Below are 13,364 nucleotides of genomic sequence, written 5' to 3'. Positions count from 1 at the left end.
CGAATGCAGATGCCGGAAGCGCGATGGCGGGGGGGGGGGGGGGGGAGGAGGGCTTGGGGAGGGGTGGTAGGACGGTCTGCTTACCGCGCCTCGCGGCCCTGTCTGTTCGCGAGCGCGCCGCGGTCTGGCGTGACGTAACCGCCTGACGGCCCGTCCTCTGCTATTCTCGTCGGTACACGGCTCTGACTCACACCGTTGTCATGGTTACCGCGCACTCCCAAACAACACATGCCTCTGTCGCACTCTCGTGCGCGCGTTCTCTCTCTTCCCCTTCCTCTCTGTGACCCCCACCTGCATTTGCGACAGAAAATAGCCCGCACTCCACCCAGCCAGCCAATGGGAACGCGCTGACGTGAGTGGTGCATCCAGAAACTTCCAGTGGCACTGTGCCTGCATAGCTGACGTATAAAAGCCGGCATCGAAGAAGCCCTCACGTGTACTTTCAGACTGTCGCGCGAAGCAATCCAATCCTCAGTATAGCACATTTCGCGAACCCCGTACGCCATGGCACCAAAGATGCCAGCGGTCGGTATCGACCTCGGGACTACGTATTCCTGTGTAGGGGTTTGGCAGCACGGCAAGGTCGAGATCATTGCCAATGACCAGGGCAACAGGACGACACCAAGCTACGTCGCTTTCGGCGACAGCGAGCGCCTGATCGGAGATGCCGCCAAGAACCAAGTGGCGATGAATCCGCAGAACACAGTGTTCGACGCGAAGCGGCTCATCGGACGCAAATACGACGACCCCAAGATACAGGGCGACCTGAAGCAGTGGCCGTTCAAAGTGGTCAACGATGGAGGGAAGCCGAAGATCGTCGTGGAGTACAAAGGAGAGGTCAAAAGGTTCTCCCCAGAGGAGATAAGTTCCATGGTGCTGACCAAGATGAAGGAGACAGCCGAGGCGTACCTCGGTGGCAAAGTGACCGACGCGGTCGTCACCGTGCCGGCGTACTTCAACGACTCGCAGCGGCAAGCGACGAAAGACGCCGGTGCCATCGCGGGCCTCAACGTGCTTCGGATCATCAACGAGCCGACGGCCGCGGCGCTGGCGTACGGCCTGGATAAAAATCTGCGCGGCGAGAAGAACGTGCTCATCTTCGATCTGGGAGGCGGAACTTTCGACGTTTCGGTGCTCACTATCGACGAAGGGTCGCTGTTCGAGGTCAAGGCGACGGCGGGAGACACGCACCTGGGCGGCGAAGACTTCGACAGCCGCCTGGTGAACCACTTCGCCGAGGAGTTCAATAGGAAGTTCCGGAAGGACCTACGCAGCAATCCTCGAGCTCTGCGGCGCCTGCGGACGGCAGCCGAGCGCGCCAAGAGGACGCTCTCCTCCAGCACCGAAGCAAGCATCGAGATCGACGCGCTCTTCGAGGGAGTCGACTTCTACACCAAAGTGTCGCGCGCCCGCTTCGAAGAGCTGTGCTCCGATCTCTTCCGGTCGACGCTCCAGCCGGTCGAGAAGGCGCTCACCGACGCCAAGCTGGACAAGTCGGCTATACACGACGTCGTGATGGTCGGCGGGTCGACGCGCATTCCCAAGATCCAGAGCCTGCTCCAGAACTTCTTCAACGGCAAAGCCCTCAACCTGTCGATCAACCCGGACGAAGCGGTGGCCTACGGGGCGGCGGTGCAGGCCGCCATCCTCAGCGGTGATTCCAGCTCCCAGATACAAGACGTGCTGTTGGTGGATGTCACGCCGCTGTCGCTAGGCATCGAAACTGCCGGCGGCGTCATGACCAACATCGTCGAACGGAACACGCGCATTCCCTGCAAGCAGACGCAGACATTCACGACGTATTCCGACAACCAGCCCGCTGTCACCGTCCAGGTCTTCGAGGGCGAGCGCGCTCTTACAAGGGATAACAACCTGTTGGGAACCTTCGACTTGTGTGGCATCCCACCTGCTCCCAGAGGCGTTCCTAAGATTCAGGTAGGCCTGTACAGATAGTAAAACAATACTTTTATTGTGGAGGATCTCATTCATCTATGACCTCTTGAAAGAAATTTCCGCTATATTACCGTAAATTACTTTTCATTTATCCACAAAAGCATGATTTCGGGTTTATGGTCATTCTGAAGAGCATGTTGACATTTATTATAGGCCATATCAATTGCACGTGGAAATGTTACAATGTGTCTCAAATATCTAACGATGACTTGTCACGTAGCCAGATTAGATAAATCGCAACATTTCAACATGCACTTGACAATATCCACAAAGCCGAAATCACTGCTGTGTGAACTAAATGAACAGTAATTAGTCAAATGTCTAAATTTCTTTCAAAATGTACATTTATCGTTTAATGTGGTATTCGGACGTATTTTTCACTGTGCAGCGGAGTGTGCGTTGGTATCGAACTTCCTTGCAGATTAAAACTGGGTGTCGGACCGGGACTCAAACCTAAGACCTTACCCTTCGCGCGAAAGTGCTTTGCCAGCTGAGTTACCCAACTCACCACCCCATGGATGGTACGAACTGAGATGTGGGCGGAAGTGAAGCTTCGAGGGTTCATTGTGAATCGTACTTAGGCATCTCAGTTAGTAGCCCACACGGTAGCTCTTAGTGTTCGGTCATAGAGCTGGCTGGCTTCTGTAATAAAAAACTGAGTGAAAGGATCAACAAAGAACTTCAGTGGATCTCATGTGACGTCCGCTACGATCAAACACAACAAACAAAATGCAAAAACAAGTAAGTTAGTAGAGCACTTGCTAGCGAAAGGCAAAGCTGCTCTAGGGTTCGAGTCCCGGTTTTTAACATATCTTTAATCAGCAGGAATTCTTTTAATATTGTATTTCTAAGCATTACAAAATTTGCGGTGGTCGTGCTCCAAATTTGCCTCTACCGATTTTAGGTGTTCTCACAGTCTGTTTAAATGCGTAAAAACTACTTTTTTAGTATGTACTCATTGTTCTTTTTGCCAATCTCATAAATTGTAAGCCCAGAGGCGATTCAAACGAGGAATTATTACATACGAAGGTAACCTCAGTCACAAACTGCACGGATGTTATTACTACACTCAATATATTTTGCATAATGGACGACCATCTTCGAGCATCGATTTTTTTATGTGCGTATGTTTTTTGTTATTTCACGAACATCAGTCTACAATAATGAATAAAATATGGATACTGTCAAGTATGTGACGAGGCAATAGAAGACGTGATAAAATTCACATACTTTGCGACTGCGTGCAGTTTATGCAACTATTTTTTATGTTAATATTATTGTAGAGTGCCTAGCATATCAGTTACAGTCAAGATAGTTTCGAAAATTTATTTTCACTTAGTAAGCGCCGTACGTAAAGGAACTTCAATTCTACAATAAATGTGTTGAGCACACATAATCTTCCTCCTTAAAATTTGTAAGTGTATGTGCAGGAGGGACGGTATGGTAGTGTGTTTTGCCAAATGAAAACAGTGTACATTTTGTACTTAAATGGTGCTTAAACATATGCGTAGATATTGTTTCAATTCTGATGTTTACAGGCAAGCTGAACGCATAAGCAGTTGATGCTACCAACAAGTTACTGTATATTTACATATGCAGACGTGAAGAAATCTAACGGTTATGTAAGCTTTACCTATAAAAATTAAAACCCTGTAAAGCTGTAAATTACAACTATGTAACGTTATACAAGGATTTAGACATCTGTTGTGATACTCATAAACGGAGTCATATAATACACTGTCTATTATATCTTCAAAAATAGAATACCTTTTCATTTTATTTTCTCTGTTTAGTTGCATTTCGTCCGAAAAAATGTCGTTAATTTTTGTGTTGTAACCAAATGTTTCCTTAACAGGATTGGCTGCTTATTATACATCAGCCCTATAAACTAATTATTCGCGTTCTCATCACTATTCCCACAACAGTATGTATACGCAAAATCCAAACGAAATCACAATAAAAAGAACTCTTGTGGTACGTGGTAATTAAGTCGATATCGATAAATCATGAAAACTGTTACATATGTTTTCCAGACACTGTAACATTGGTAGAAAAAGAGGTTTTTCTGAACACTGCCTATCAAGGAAATATTCATGTGACTCATGCACGTGTTCGTAGTTGGTCTATTTAATTTACTGATTTTTGTGAAGCCCAATTCTGCAACATCCTCTTGTGGAAAAAAACTCGGCTTGTGGTACCCTTTAGTGAACATAATCTCCCTTTTGTAATTATCTAACGATCTCATCTTCTTTGTACAATCTGCAAATCACTTCCTTGTCGGCCATTTATGGAATTTCAGCTAAAGGGCAGAGTCTACGATAACCTTTGGATTGAGCGAAAGAGGGAGAGTAGTGTGACATATTCATTTCTTACAGTGGTTTTCGTAATGTATTAAAGATAAGAATAGGGAAGTTTGTGTCAAATTCATACGTGTTATTTCGGAGTCTTCGATGCAATATGCATAACAGAATGAATGACATTCTGTTTAATAACAAAATGTTGCATAATATTCTCTGGGGTATAAAAAAAGACAATTTGAATTAAATTTGTGCCGTTCGATACGGAACATTACCTCTGTTTCGATGTAGGCAATATTCATCTCATGGGAAGTTATCGCTCCGGTATCCGTCATTACTGATTTAGGGAAACAATGAAAACAGAAGTCGGTGTAGGTTCCGTGTAGCCCCAGAATTGAACTGGACTGTGTTAACTATTGTGCCCACAATAAGTTTCTTAGTGATGAGCATTAATGATTCCAGTGTAATAAAAGAGGGAAATCAAGTGCAGTTTAATATTCTCTTTTCAGCGTCCCATCAAAAAATATTGAAAATATCTAATTCGTGACGTATTTTAACCAACAAACTAGAGTATGTGGTAACCTGGTGACACACAGAATGCAACGACCTGTGAATGAGAAACCAAGTGATGTTTTAGTTTCCAGTGAAACAGGCCAATTACACAATCCTCACAAAATGTCACTTGCTTTTAATTTGGCTCTTTGTATGCCGTTTGGGCACCGTAAAGTAGAACGCGTGTTTGATGGAATTGTTCCGAGCAAACTAGGACGTGAGGAATCGCTTTAAATTCTGAATTATAAATCCCGCTCTCGGTCTTAACACGACCAAGTCAACAAATAAATTGAGTGGAAGAGTGACAGCAGGAAATTACTGAGCTGTCACTCTGTACGGATTATACAGAAGACCGTATTACCTGCTACAGATTAAAATAATAATAAAAAAATAGAACCGATATTGTATTTAAAAATTCACGCTACAAATCTCAAACTACAGAAAATGCTAAAGGTATTGTTCCTCAAATCCAGTTAAATCCAGAAAAATAATCATAAAGTTTTTCGTATGCGGCAGCAATTCATATCAGAAATCGTGTCACATTTAACTGTGCCGCGAAATAAAACTGAAATTGTTCCCGCAACGATACGCCTTATTTAGGCAAGCGAATACGTTCTCGAGCCAGATTATTTGTTTGAAGCGAATTTATTATAAAGCAAATGAAGTAACAACTGGCATATCAGTTCAAGTGGGAGAATGTTACGTTAATGATATATATGTCTTCTTTTTATGCTCGTGGAGATCACTTTCATCAGTGATGTTTCGACGTGAAAATCAGTTTTTCGCTATCCCTTAGTGTCAGTGTGGACTTCTTTGATAGTACAGATGTTACTCTAACGAGTGCAGCGTTTGCTGTATTCTAGTTTTGTTATCAAGACTACCTGGACGTTAAAAGACAACGTGAAATTTTAGATAATAAGAGCACTCGTTGTGGCCTTACACCGTGACAGAGGTACGATATAGTTCTGGCCACGTACCAGTGAGAGCTTAGCCTACAGTGCTCAGTCATGAAGTAAGTGCTTCTGTTTGAGGCTCTCTTACTAAATTCACTATATACATTCTAAACTGATATCACATTCCGATGGGTCTGAAGTGGTAGCGCTTTATAAACAATATGTCTTCCGAGAACATGTCACATGTTGCATTGGGTTCTGGTCCACTAGATATACTAGTTAATTTCTATTGTTTCAGTAACGTGGATTAATCTGTAAAGACAAATACTGTTACTCATGAAAGTGATGTAGAGGTAGACCGCACGATGGGAATGTTCAACATATATCTCCGTCTTGTGAAGGCGTATGTTGTGTACTGAAAAAAGAATTTATAATGAAGGACACTCCTAAAAACCAAAGAGATTCGAGCGGCAGCCCCTTCGCTGTACAGCGTGTTAGATCCTTTGATACAGTACTGAGAAGCAAGAACTGCCGTACTATAATGTAACCTTCAATAAACAAAACAAAAATTTGTACAGTGCTGACATTTCGCAATGGACAATGATCTTTTAGTATGATAAGTGCTAAGTATCAACACAGAGAGTTCCGGAGAGTAGGCAGACCGAAGAAGAGAAGTTTATAAATGAAATCTGACGTTTGCAGTAGGCAGGAAGGCCTGATGCCTCGCCGGCCAGAGTTGCCGTGTGGTACTAGGCGCTACAGGCTCGAACCGCACGACCGATACGGTCGCTGGTTCGAATCCTGCCTCGGGCATGGATGTGTGTGATGTCCTTAGGTTAGTTAGGTTTAAGTAGTTCTATGTTCTAGGGGACTGATGACCTCAGAAGTTAAGTCCCATAGTGCTCGGAGACATTTGAACCTGATGTCTCAAGATGATGTTATTCGAAAGAGTTGATAATATCCGTCATCACGATGCAGCATTCTTCCATATAGTGACCAGACGGCAAATATGTGGCGTGCTACTATTATATGTGATAACTGTTTATTGCTAATAATGGTTATGTTCTAGCGAGATTTAAACCTTGGAAGCATGAGTGGCTAGAGTCTCATAAATGCATGAGAGGTGTCTATAAGACCCCTTCATCGGAAAAAATAGGAAAACTATTTATTAGAACAATGTTATCCAATAATGTTGGGTTAGGTGACAAGGAATTAGAAAGCAGTTATAATGATATCCTGACCTCCATTTTAGTACCTGAAATACAGTGTCATAAATTACGTTATTATTTTTCTGAAACTAAGCCACAGACTTTTAGTTTAGTTAGCCACAGCATCAACTATCATTAACGGGCGCATAGTTCGCAAGACCCAACATGGATAAAATAAAAAACATTCAGAGGAAAACTGTTCCTTTATCAGATCAGCTGTCTAGTTATTATGATGCCGCTGCGAAAATAAACATAGAGCATTTAGGGACGCGACACCCGTTACATTTGTCCATAGGTGTGAATGCTACCTTCTTGACTGTTCCTTGCAGTTGAATGTATGTATCTTCTGACGAAGAAGGTCCAGTCCTGATTATCTTTTATTCTCTCGTAAAACTATTTCCGTCACCTTTTTCCGCCCTTCATATACTGTGACACTGTTGTGCAGATAACAGAGAATTGTGACACTTTTGTTTTTCTGGGAAGTTAACCTACAGCTGTCAAATAGTCTAAAAGACAATGAGGATAAAATTTCTCTTCACTTGGAAGTCTTCATTTCTGTGAGGAATTTCGACGTTATTTTGTCTCAAAGTTTGCATTATTGTAATTTTCCTGCAACAGTCCGTGAAGTAATGGCAAACTTCGGAAAAATTATCCATTGTCATGTTTGTTAAGGTTCCTGCCATGTCTTTGTTAGTGTCTTTACTGTGGCTGAAGTAACCCTCATTTGTTTGGTCTAATCGTGGTAAAAAAAAAAAGCATTCATTTCCTCAGGCGTTACGTTTTGCTAATTATTTCGTAATATTAGCAATGTGCCTATCTTCTAGATTAGTGGTGGTGGTAATTTCCTATTGGACCAATTTGCTGAGGTCATCGGTCCACACACCCATGCCCGAGGGAGGACTCGAACCTCCTACGGGGAGAGCAGCGCGGACCCTGACAAGACGCCTGAGACAGAGCGGCTACCCCTCGCACCTCTAGATTAGTGCAGTGCACGGTCCTCTCTAACTTTTTTGCGAATTAGAGCGTTCGCATGCGTTCTTGGAGTGACAGTTATATTAACTGTTACTGGTTCTGATAAACTTTTAGAATATTGGGTATTAGAGTTCTGCTGCATTGTGGCAATGGTTCACTTGGCTGAGTTCCATGAGGGCCAATAAAGATATCGAAATTTCTGTCATCCGTCTTCACTTGGAATCCTAGAAGAAGCGAATTCTTTATCCTGGGGACAGTCAAGCTTTTAATCACCGGCATGTTCCTGATAAAAAGAACTTCATTTTCAGGTCATTCAAGGACTGTTAATTCAAAATTTTGATTTCAGAATATGTTGCTTTCTTTCCTTTTCCGTAGGTAGAGACTAAGAATATCTCGCATAATTATTCTGTACATGAAACTAAAACTTACGCTAAACTGGAACAGTTACGGAGTAAAGAAATGCTTAGCTTTCGTAGTACTTCTGATATTTTAACAATGAACGAAGGAGAGTCTACTATTAATTGCTATCAACATAGCGTGCCATTCAGATCAAAGTTAAATGAATTATTCGAAAGATGACTTGCTCATTAAGGAGTCCAAAATACCCCTTGCCTTATTTTAGACACGCAGTATTATAAAATTAAGCAAAAGTAATTAATTTCATTAGCACGAACTAAAGTTTTTCGTAGAGAGAGTCAATTGCATTTCTAAGGATTGCTGGGAACCAAATGAAATTAATTTCTTTTTAAGAATCTTTACTGCAAGCATGGAAGATCGCTGGCTAGAAGGACCCCTGTTGAGCAACCATGCGTTAACAACGCATTGCTTATTGCTTTAACATCGGACGGTCTTCCGAATCGCTCATCACAGTGGACTTTCTAAGTCTCCTGAACGTATAACCATGTCCTAATGTCGCTGGTCCTCAACATGGGATTCAGTACACCACTACAATATGAGAAAATCGATAGATAAAAATCAGAAGAGCATTTCACTGTGGCGGTGGATAGTTTTTGGGGAAAACATGTTGTCTGAAACAGTAGCAAGATTTAAGATTTTATAAGATGCTTTCTGGCTCCTCGTAGATGTAGCAGCCTACCTCTGCCATCAGCTTTTCTTTTAATGGCTTGTGGACACCGGAGCACAGGGCGTAAATCATCAACGACCAGATTTGTTATGTTGGAGTCAGGTTTCAAGAAAGAAAAAATTCTATTAGAGAGGCTCGTACATTAACACAAACAAATATTAATTTCGGTCTCAAGGAAATTAAAAATGTACCTGGTTAAGTAACACAGCGCTCGACGTAGGCAGAAAATGCATTGTATTTCAATTATGTTACGTGGGTCTCTGTAAGCAGTCTGCCAGCTGAATGAGGTTACGCTTCCAGTGAAAAGAGAAAGTTTGTTTTGGCGCCAGCAGATAGATTTCAATGTCACTTCTTTGGTGCCAGCTGGCATGTCACATCATAAAGGTGTTAGACAGTGGGACACCTACCATTTGGAATCTGTGCGAGTTGGTAAGGACCTTTAGGTGGCGAAGATATATAAAGAGAGAAGATCAACGATGAGTTAAATAATAATCTAAATTCTTGTGTTTTTATCCCATTTTAATTTTCTGTTCTTCCCTCTCCTGTTCCTTCTGGCATATCATATTTCACCGTTTTGGTGTCTCTCTTATTCTGTCAATGATGGGCGTTTCATTTTCTCGTATTGGTAACCTTCTTTATTATGTGTGTCAACTGGCGTGGTTCCAAGACTTTTCTGTCACTGTTACTTTTCTCCTAATATTTGTGTCTAATTTATTCCTTCTTTTCACTTTATTGTTGATTCTTCGCTCTGTTCATTTTTCGATTTACAATTATTTTGCTTGAAGCTAAGTAATCAGCGATTTTGTAGAAGCAACAGGGGCAATGTAGTGGTATTCCTTAAAACTCTGGAGTGTTGATGCAACATTTGGTTCTCTCTGGTTTCTCTTAAGTTTGTGTGAATGCCTAGAAGGGTCTTTCAGCGAGCAAAGGCAGACTATTATCTCACTTCGAAGTTATTGCCCCACCTCCAACAGACAGAAGTCAACGGGATGTTAAACTATAGATATGGACCTCCATTATCAGGCATCTCGTATGTTGTAAGATAATTCATCTTGCGAAGTCTGTATTATGTGGCTTCTATCCAACTCTTCCATTCCTGTATACAAATTTGAGTATTTCAATAAAAATGGTTCAACGCTGTTTGTTACCTCTTTATAAGCAAACATAGACACCGTTTTCATTTGACGTTGTGTGAAGTACGGATGGCAGAGACACTTATTGCTCATGCTATAAGAAAAACTGAAAAAACAGCAGAACTAGGAGTTACCCTTTCCGGCCGCTGTGACCCAGCGATTCTAGGCGCTTCAGTCTGGAACTGCACTGCTACTACGGTCACAGGTTCGCATCCTGCCTGGGGCATGGATGTGTGTGACGTCCTTAGGTTAGTAGTTCTAAGTCTAGGGGACTGTTGTCCTCAGATGTTAAGTCCCATAGTGCTCAGAGCCCTTTTAGCTATTTGAAGTTGCCCCTCTACTGTGTCTCTTCGAAAGTAACTGTTTGAGATACAGTTAGCTGAAATACTGTATGTAGAAACGTATTTGTTATTATGTATGTGTATACTACACACAATGCTCTATACTTAGGTACTTTCACGACTAGTCTTACTCTCCCTAAAAGCATTAATCAGCCGGCACATTATGGCCACCTGTATAATAGCTGGTATGTCCACGTTTGGCACGGATAACAGCGGAGACCTGTCTTGTCATGGAAGGAACTTAGAGCCACATCTGCACACACAAGTCACCTAATTCCCGTAAATTACAAGGAGGGGTCACATTTCTGACCTTGTGACATGGCGCATTAGCTTACTAAAAGCTGCCACTACCGTCGGGAAATATGGTCGTCGTGAAGTGGTGTACGTGGTCTACAAACAGTGTAGTGGTACACTGCACGGGCTCGGCTGCACCCATGGATGCCCACGTGAAGGTAACCCAGAGCATAATGGAGCCACCGCCAGCTTGTCTCCGCCCCGCAGTACAAGTGTCAATGAGTTGTTTCACTGGAAGACGACAGATTCGCACTCTCCCATCGGCATGATGAAGAAAGTATTCGTCAGACCATGTAACGCTCTGCAACTTCGCCCAACGTCTAGAGCCATAGGCTACACACCCACATCTGTCGTAGTCACCTATATTGGGTGTTAACATTGCCACATGCATGAGTCGTCTGCTGAAGAGGCCTCTAGTTAGGAGTGTTCTGTGCACTACGTATTCAGACACACTTGTACTCTGCTCAGCATTAAAGTCTGATGTTGGATCCGCCACAGTTCGCTGTCCTGTTTTACCAGTCTGCCCAGCCTACGACCTCCGACATCTGTAATGAGGAACGGCCGCCCAGCCTCACGATGTCTGGACGTGGTTTCTCCCTGGTTTCGCCACATGTTGAAGATACTCACCACAAAGCTCCTCGAAGACGCTATGAGTCGTGCAGTTTCCGAAACGCTCGTGCCGAGCCTCCAGGCCATCACAGTCTGCCCTGAGTCAAACTCCGCCGGCCGGGGTGGCCGAGCGGTTCTAGGCGCTTCAGCCTGGAGCCGCGTGACAGCTTCGGTCGCAGGTTCGAATCCTGCCTCGGGCATGGATGAGTGTGATGTCCTTAGGTTACTTAGGTTTAAGTGGTTCTAAGTTCTAGGGGACTGATGACCTCAGATGTTAAGTCCCATAGTGCTCAGAGCCATTTACACCATTTTTGAGTCAAACGCTGATAGATCGCGTGCCTTCTCCATTCTACACACGGACAGCACGCTCTATGATGCTACATGTACCATACATGTGTCTGAGTAGCAGGCATCCCTCGCAAGGTATCGCTGCTATTGCCTGGACGCGTTTATATCGACAGTAGGTCGGTGGGACTATGTTCTGATTTATCATTGAACATACATTTTTGTGTTAGCAGAAGAGCCAACACCGTGTTACGAGTGGATGCCGAAATGCACACGTTTTAGCTCACGCAGGCTAGCGTGAAGAGGGAAGAACTATACTGACGTGAGACCTGGAACATGACAAGGAATGAGAATTCAGAAAGCGGACATAATTGGTTTGATACTTAACTTTAATCCATTAATGATGAACGTCGCTCTTGAGGGTACATGAGTCACAATATTATCTGCTCAGAATACATTCTTGAAGATAGTACTTATAGTAACTGAATATGGCGCCTTGCTAGGTCGTAGCAAATGACATAGCTGAAGCCTATGCTAAACTGTCGTCTCTGCAAATGAGAGCGTAGACAATGAACCATCGCTAGCAAAGTCGGCTGTACAACTGGGCGAGTGCTAGGGAGTCTCTTTAGACTAGACCTGCCGTGTGGCCGGCGCTCAGTCTGCAATCACTGACAGTGGCGACACGCGGATCCGATTTAAAGGCTACCACCTAGCAAGTGTGATGTCTGGCGGTGACACCACATACATCATATTATATTACATTCACAAATTCTTCGTTTAATTATTTTGAATAAAACAGTTGATTTACACTGAGTCTAGGCGCCATCGGCGGCATCTCTTACTAGATCCATCTCATTATTGGGCTATATTCGGATCACAGTGTACATAATATAACGATGTGTCTTTCATAACTTCAATACATATGATGTTTCAGTGCTTGCGTTGTGTTACAGACGTTATGAAATGCATTAAAAATATTCGAATTGCTAATATGGATGACCAGTAGCTGCATAATGGAAAGATGACAGTGAAAATTTGTGTCGGACCCGGACTCCAGCTAGGTTATCCCGCTTATGGCATGGATAGCCTAATGGTATTACTAAAGTTCGTGATAGAGGGAAATCAAGGTTCAAAACCCAGTTCGGAACAGATTTCCACTATCGACATTCCATCATTTAGCTAATGGTTGTCCATATTCACAACTGCGAATGCATCTAATGTATTCCACATTTTGTGGTTTCATATAGTATACGCTACTGGACATTAAAATTACTACACCAAGAAGAAATCAGATGATAAACGGGTATCCGTTGGACAAATATATTATACTAGAACCGACATGTGATTACATTTTCACGCAGTTTCGGTGCATATATCCTGAGAAAGCAGTACCAGAACAACCACCTCTGGCCGTAATAACGGCCTTCCTGCTCCTGGGCATTGAGTCAAACAGAGCTTGGATGGCGTGTACAGGTACAGCTGCCCATGGAGCTTCAACACTATACCACAGTCCATGAAGAGTAGTGGCTGGCGTATGGTGACGAGCTAGTTGCTTGGCTACCAGTGACCAGCCGTTTTCAATTAGTGTGAGACCTGGAGAATGTGCTGGCCAGGGCAGCAGTCGAACATATTCTGTATCCAGAAAGGCCCGTACAGGACCTGCAATATGATGTCGTGCATTATCATGCTGTAATGTAGGGTTTCGCAGGGATCGAATGAAGGGTAGAGCCACGGGTCGTAACA

At 43.5% G+C, this 13,364-nt stretch overlaps 1 protein-coding gene across 1 annotated transcript in view; it reads left to right on the top strand.

Annotated features, from left to right (window-relative positions):
• The first annotated feature begins 423 nt into the window (after positions 1-423).
• The window catches only part of LOC126278961 (heat shock protein 68-like), a 35,952-nt gene continuing 23,011 nt past the window's right edge, over positions 424-13,364 (top strand). The window contains exon 1 of the mRNA XM_049979250.1: positions 424-1,935. Within this exon, the coding sequence (XP_049835207.1) occupies positions 505-1,935 (1,431 nt within the window). The 5' untranslated portion in view covers positions 424-504. The remainder of the gene's footprint in view (positions 1,936-13,364) is intronic.

Source organism: Schistocerca gregaria, chromosome 1, assembly GCF_023897955.1.
Source record: "Schistocerca gregaria isolate iqSchGreg1 chromosome 1, iqSchGreg1.2, whole genome shotgun sequence".
NCBI classification, from domain to species: Eukaryota; Metazoa; Arthropoda; class Insecta; order Orthoptera; family Acrididae; genus Schistocerca; species Schistocerca gregaria.
The sequence above is the reverse complement of the archived record's forward strand: the minus strand, read 5'-3'. Positions and strand labels throughout refer to the sequence as shown.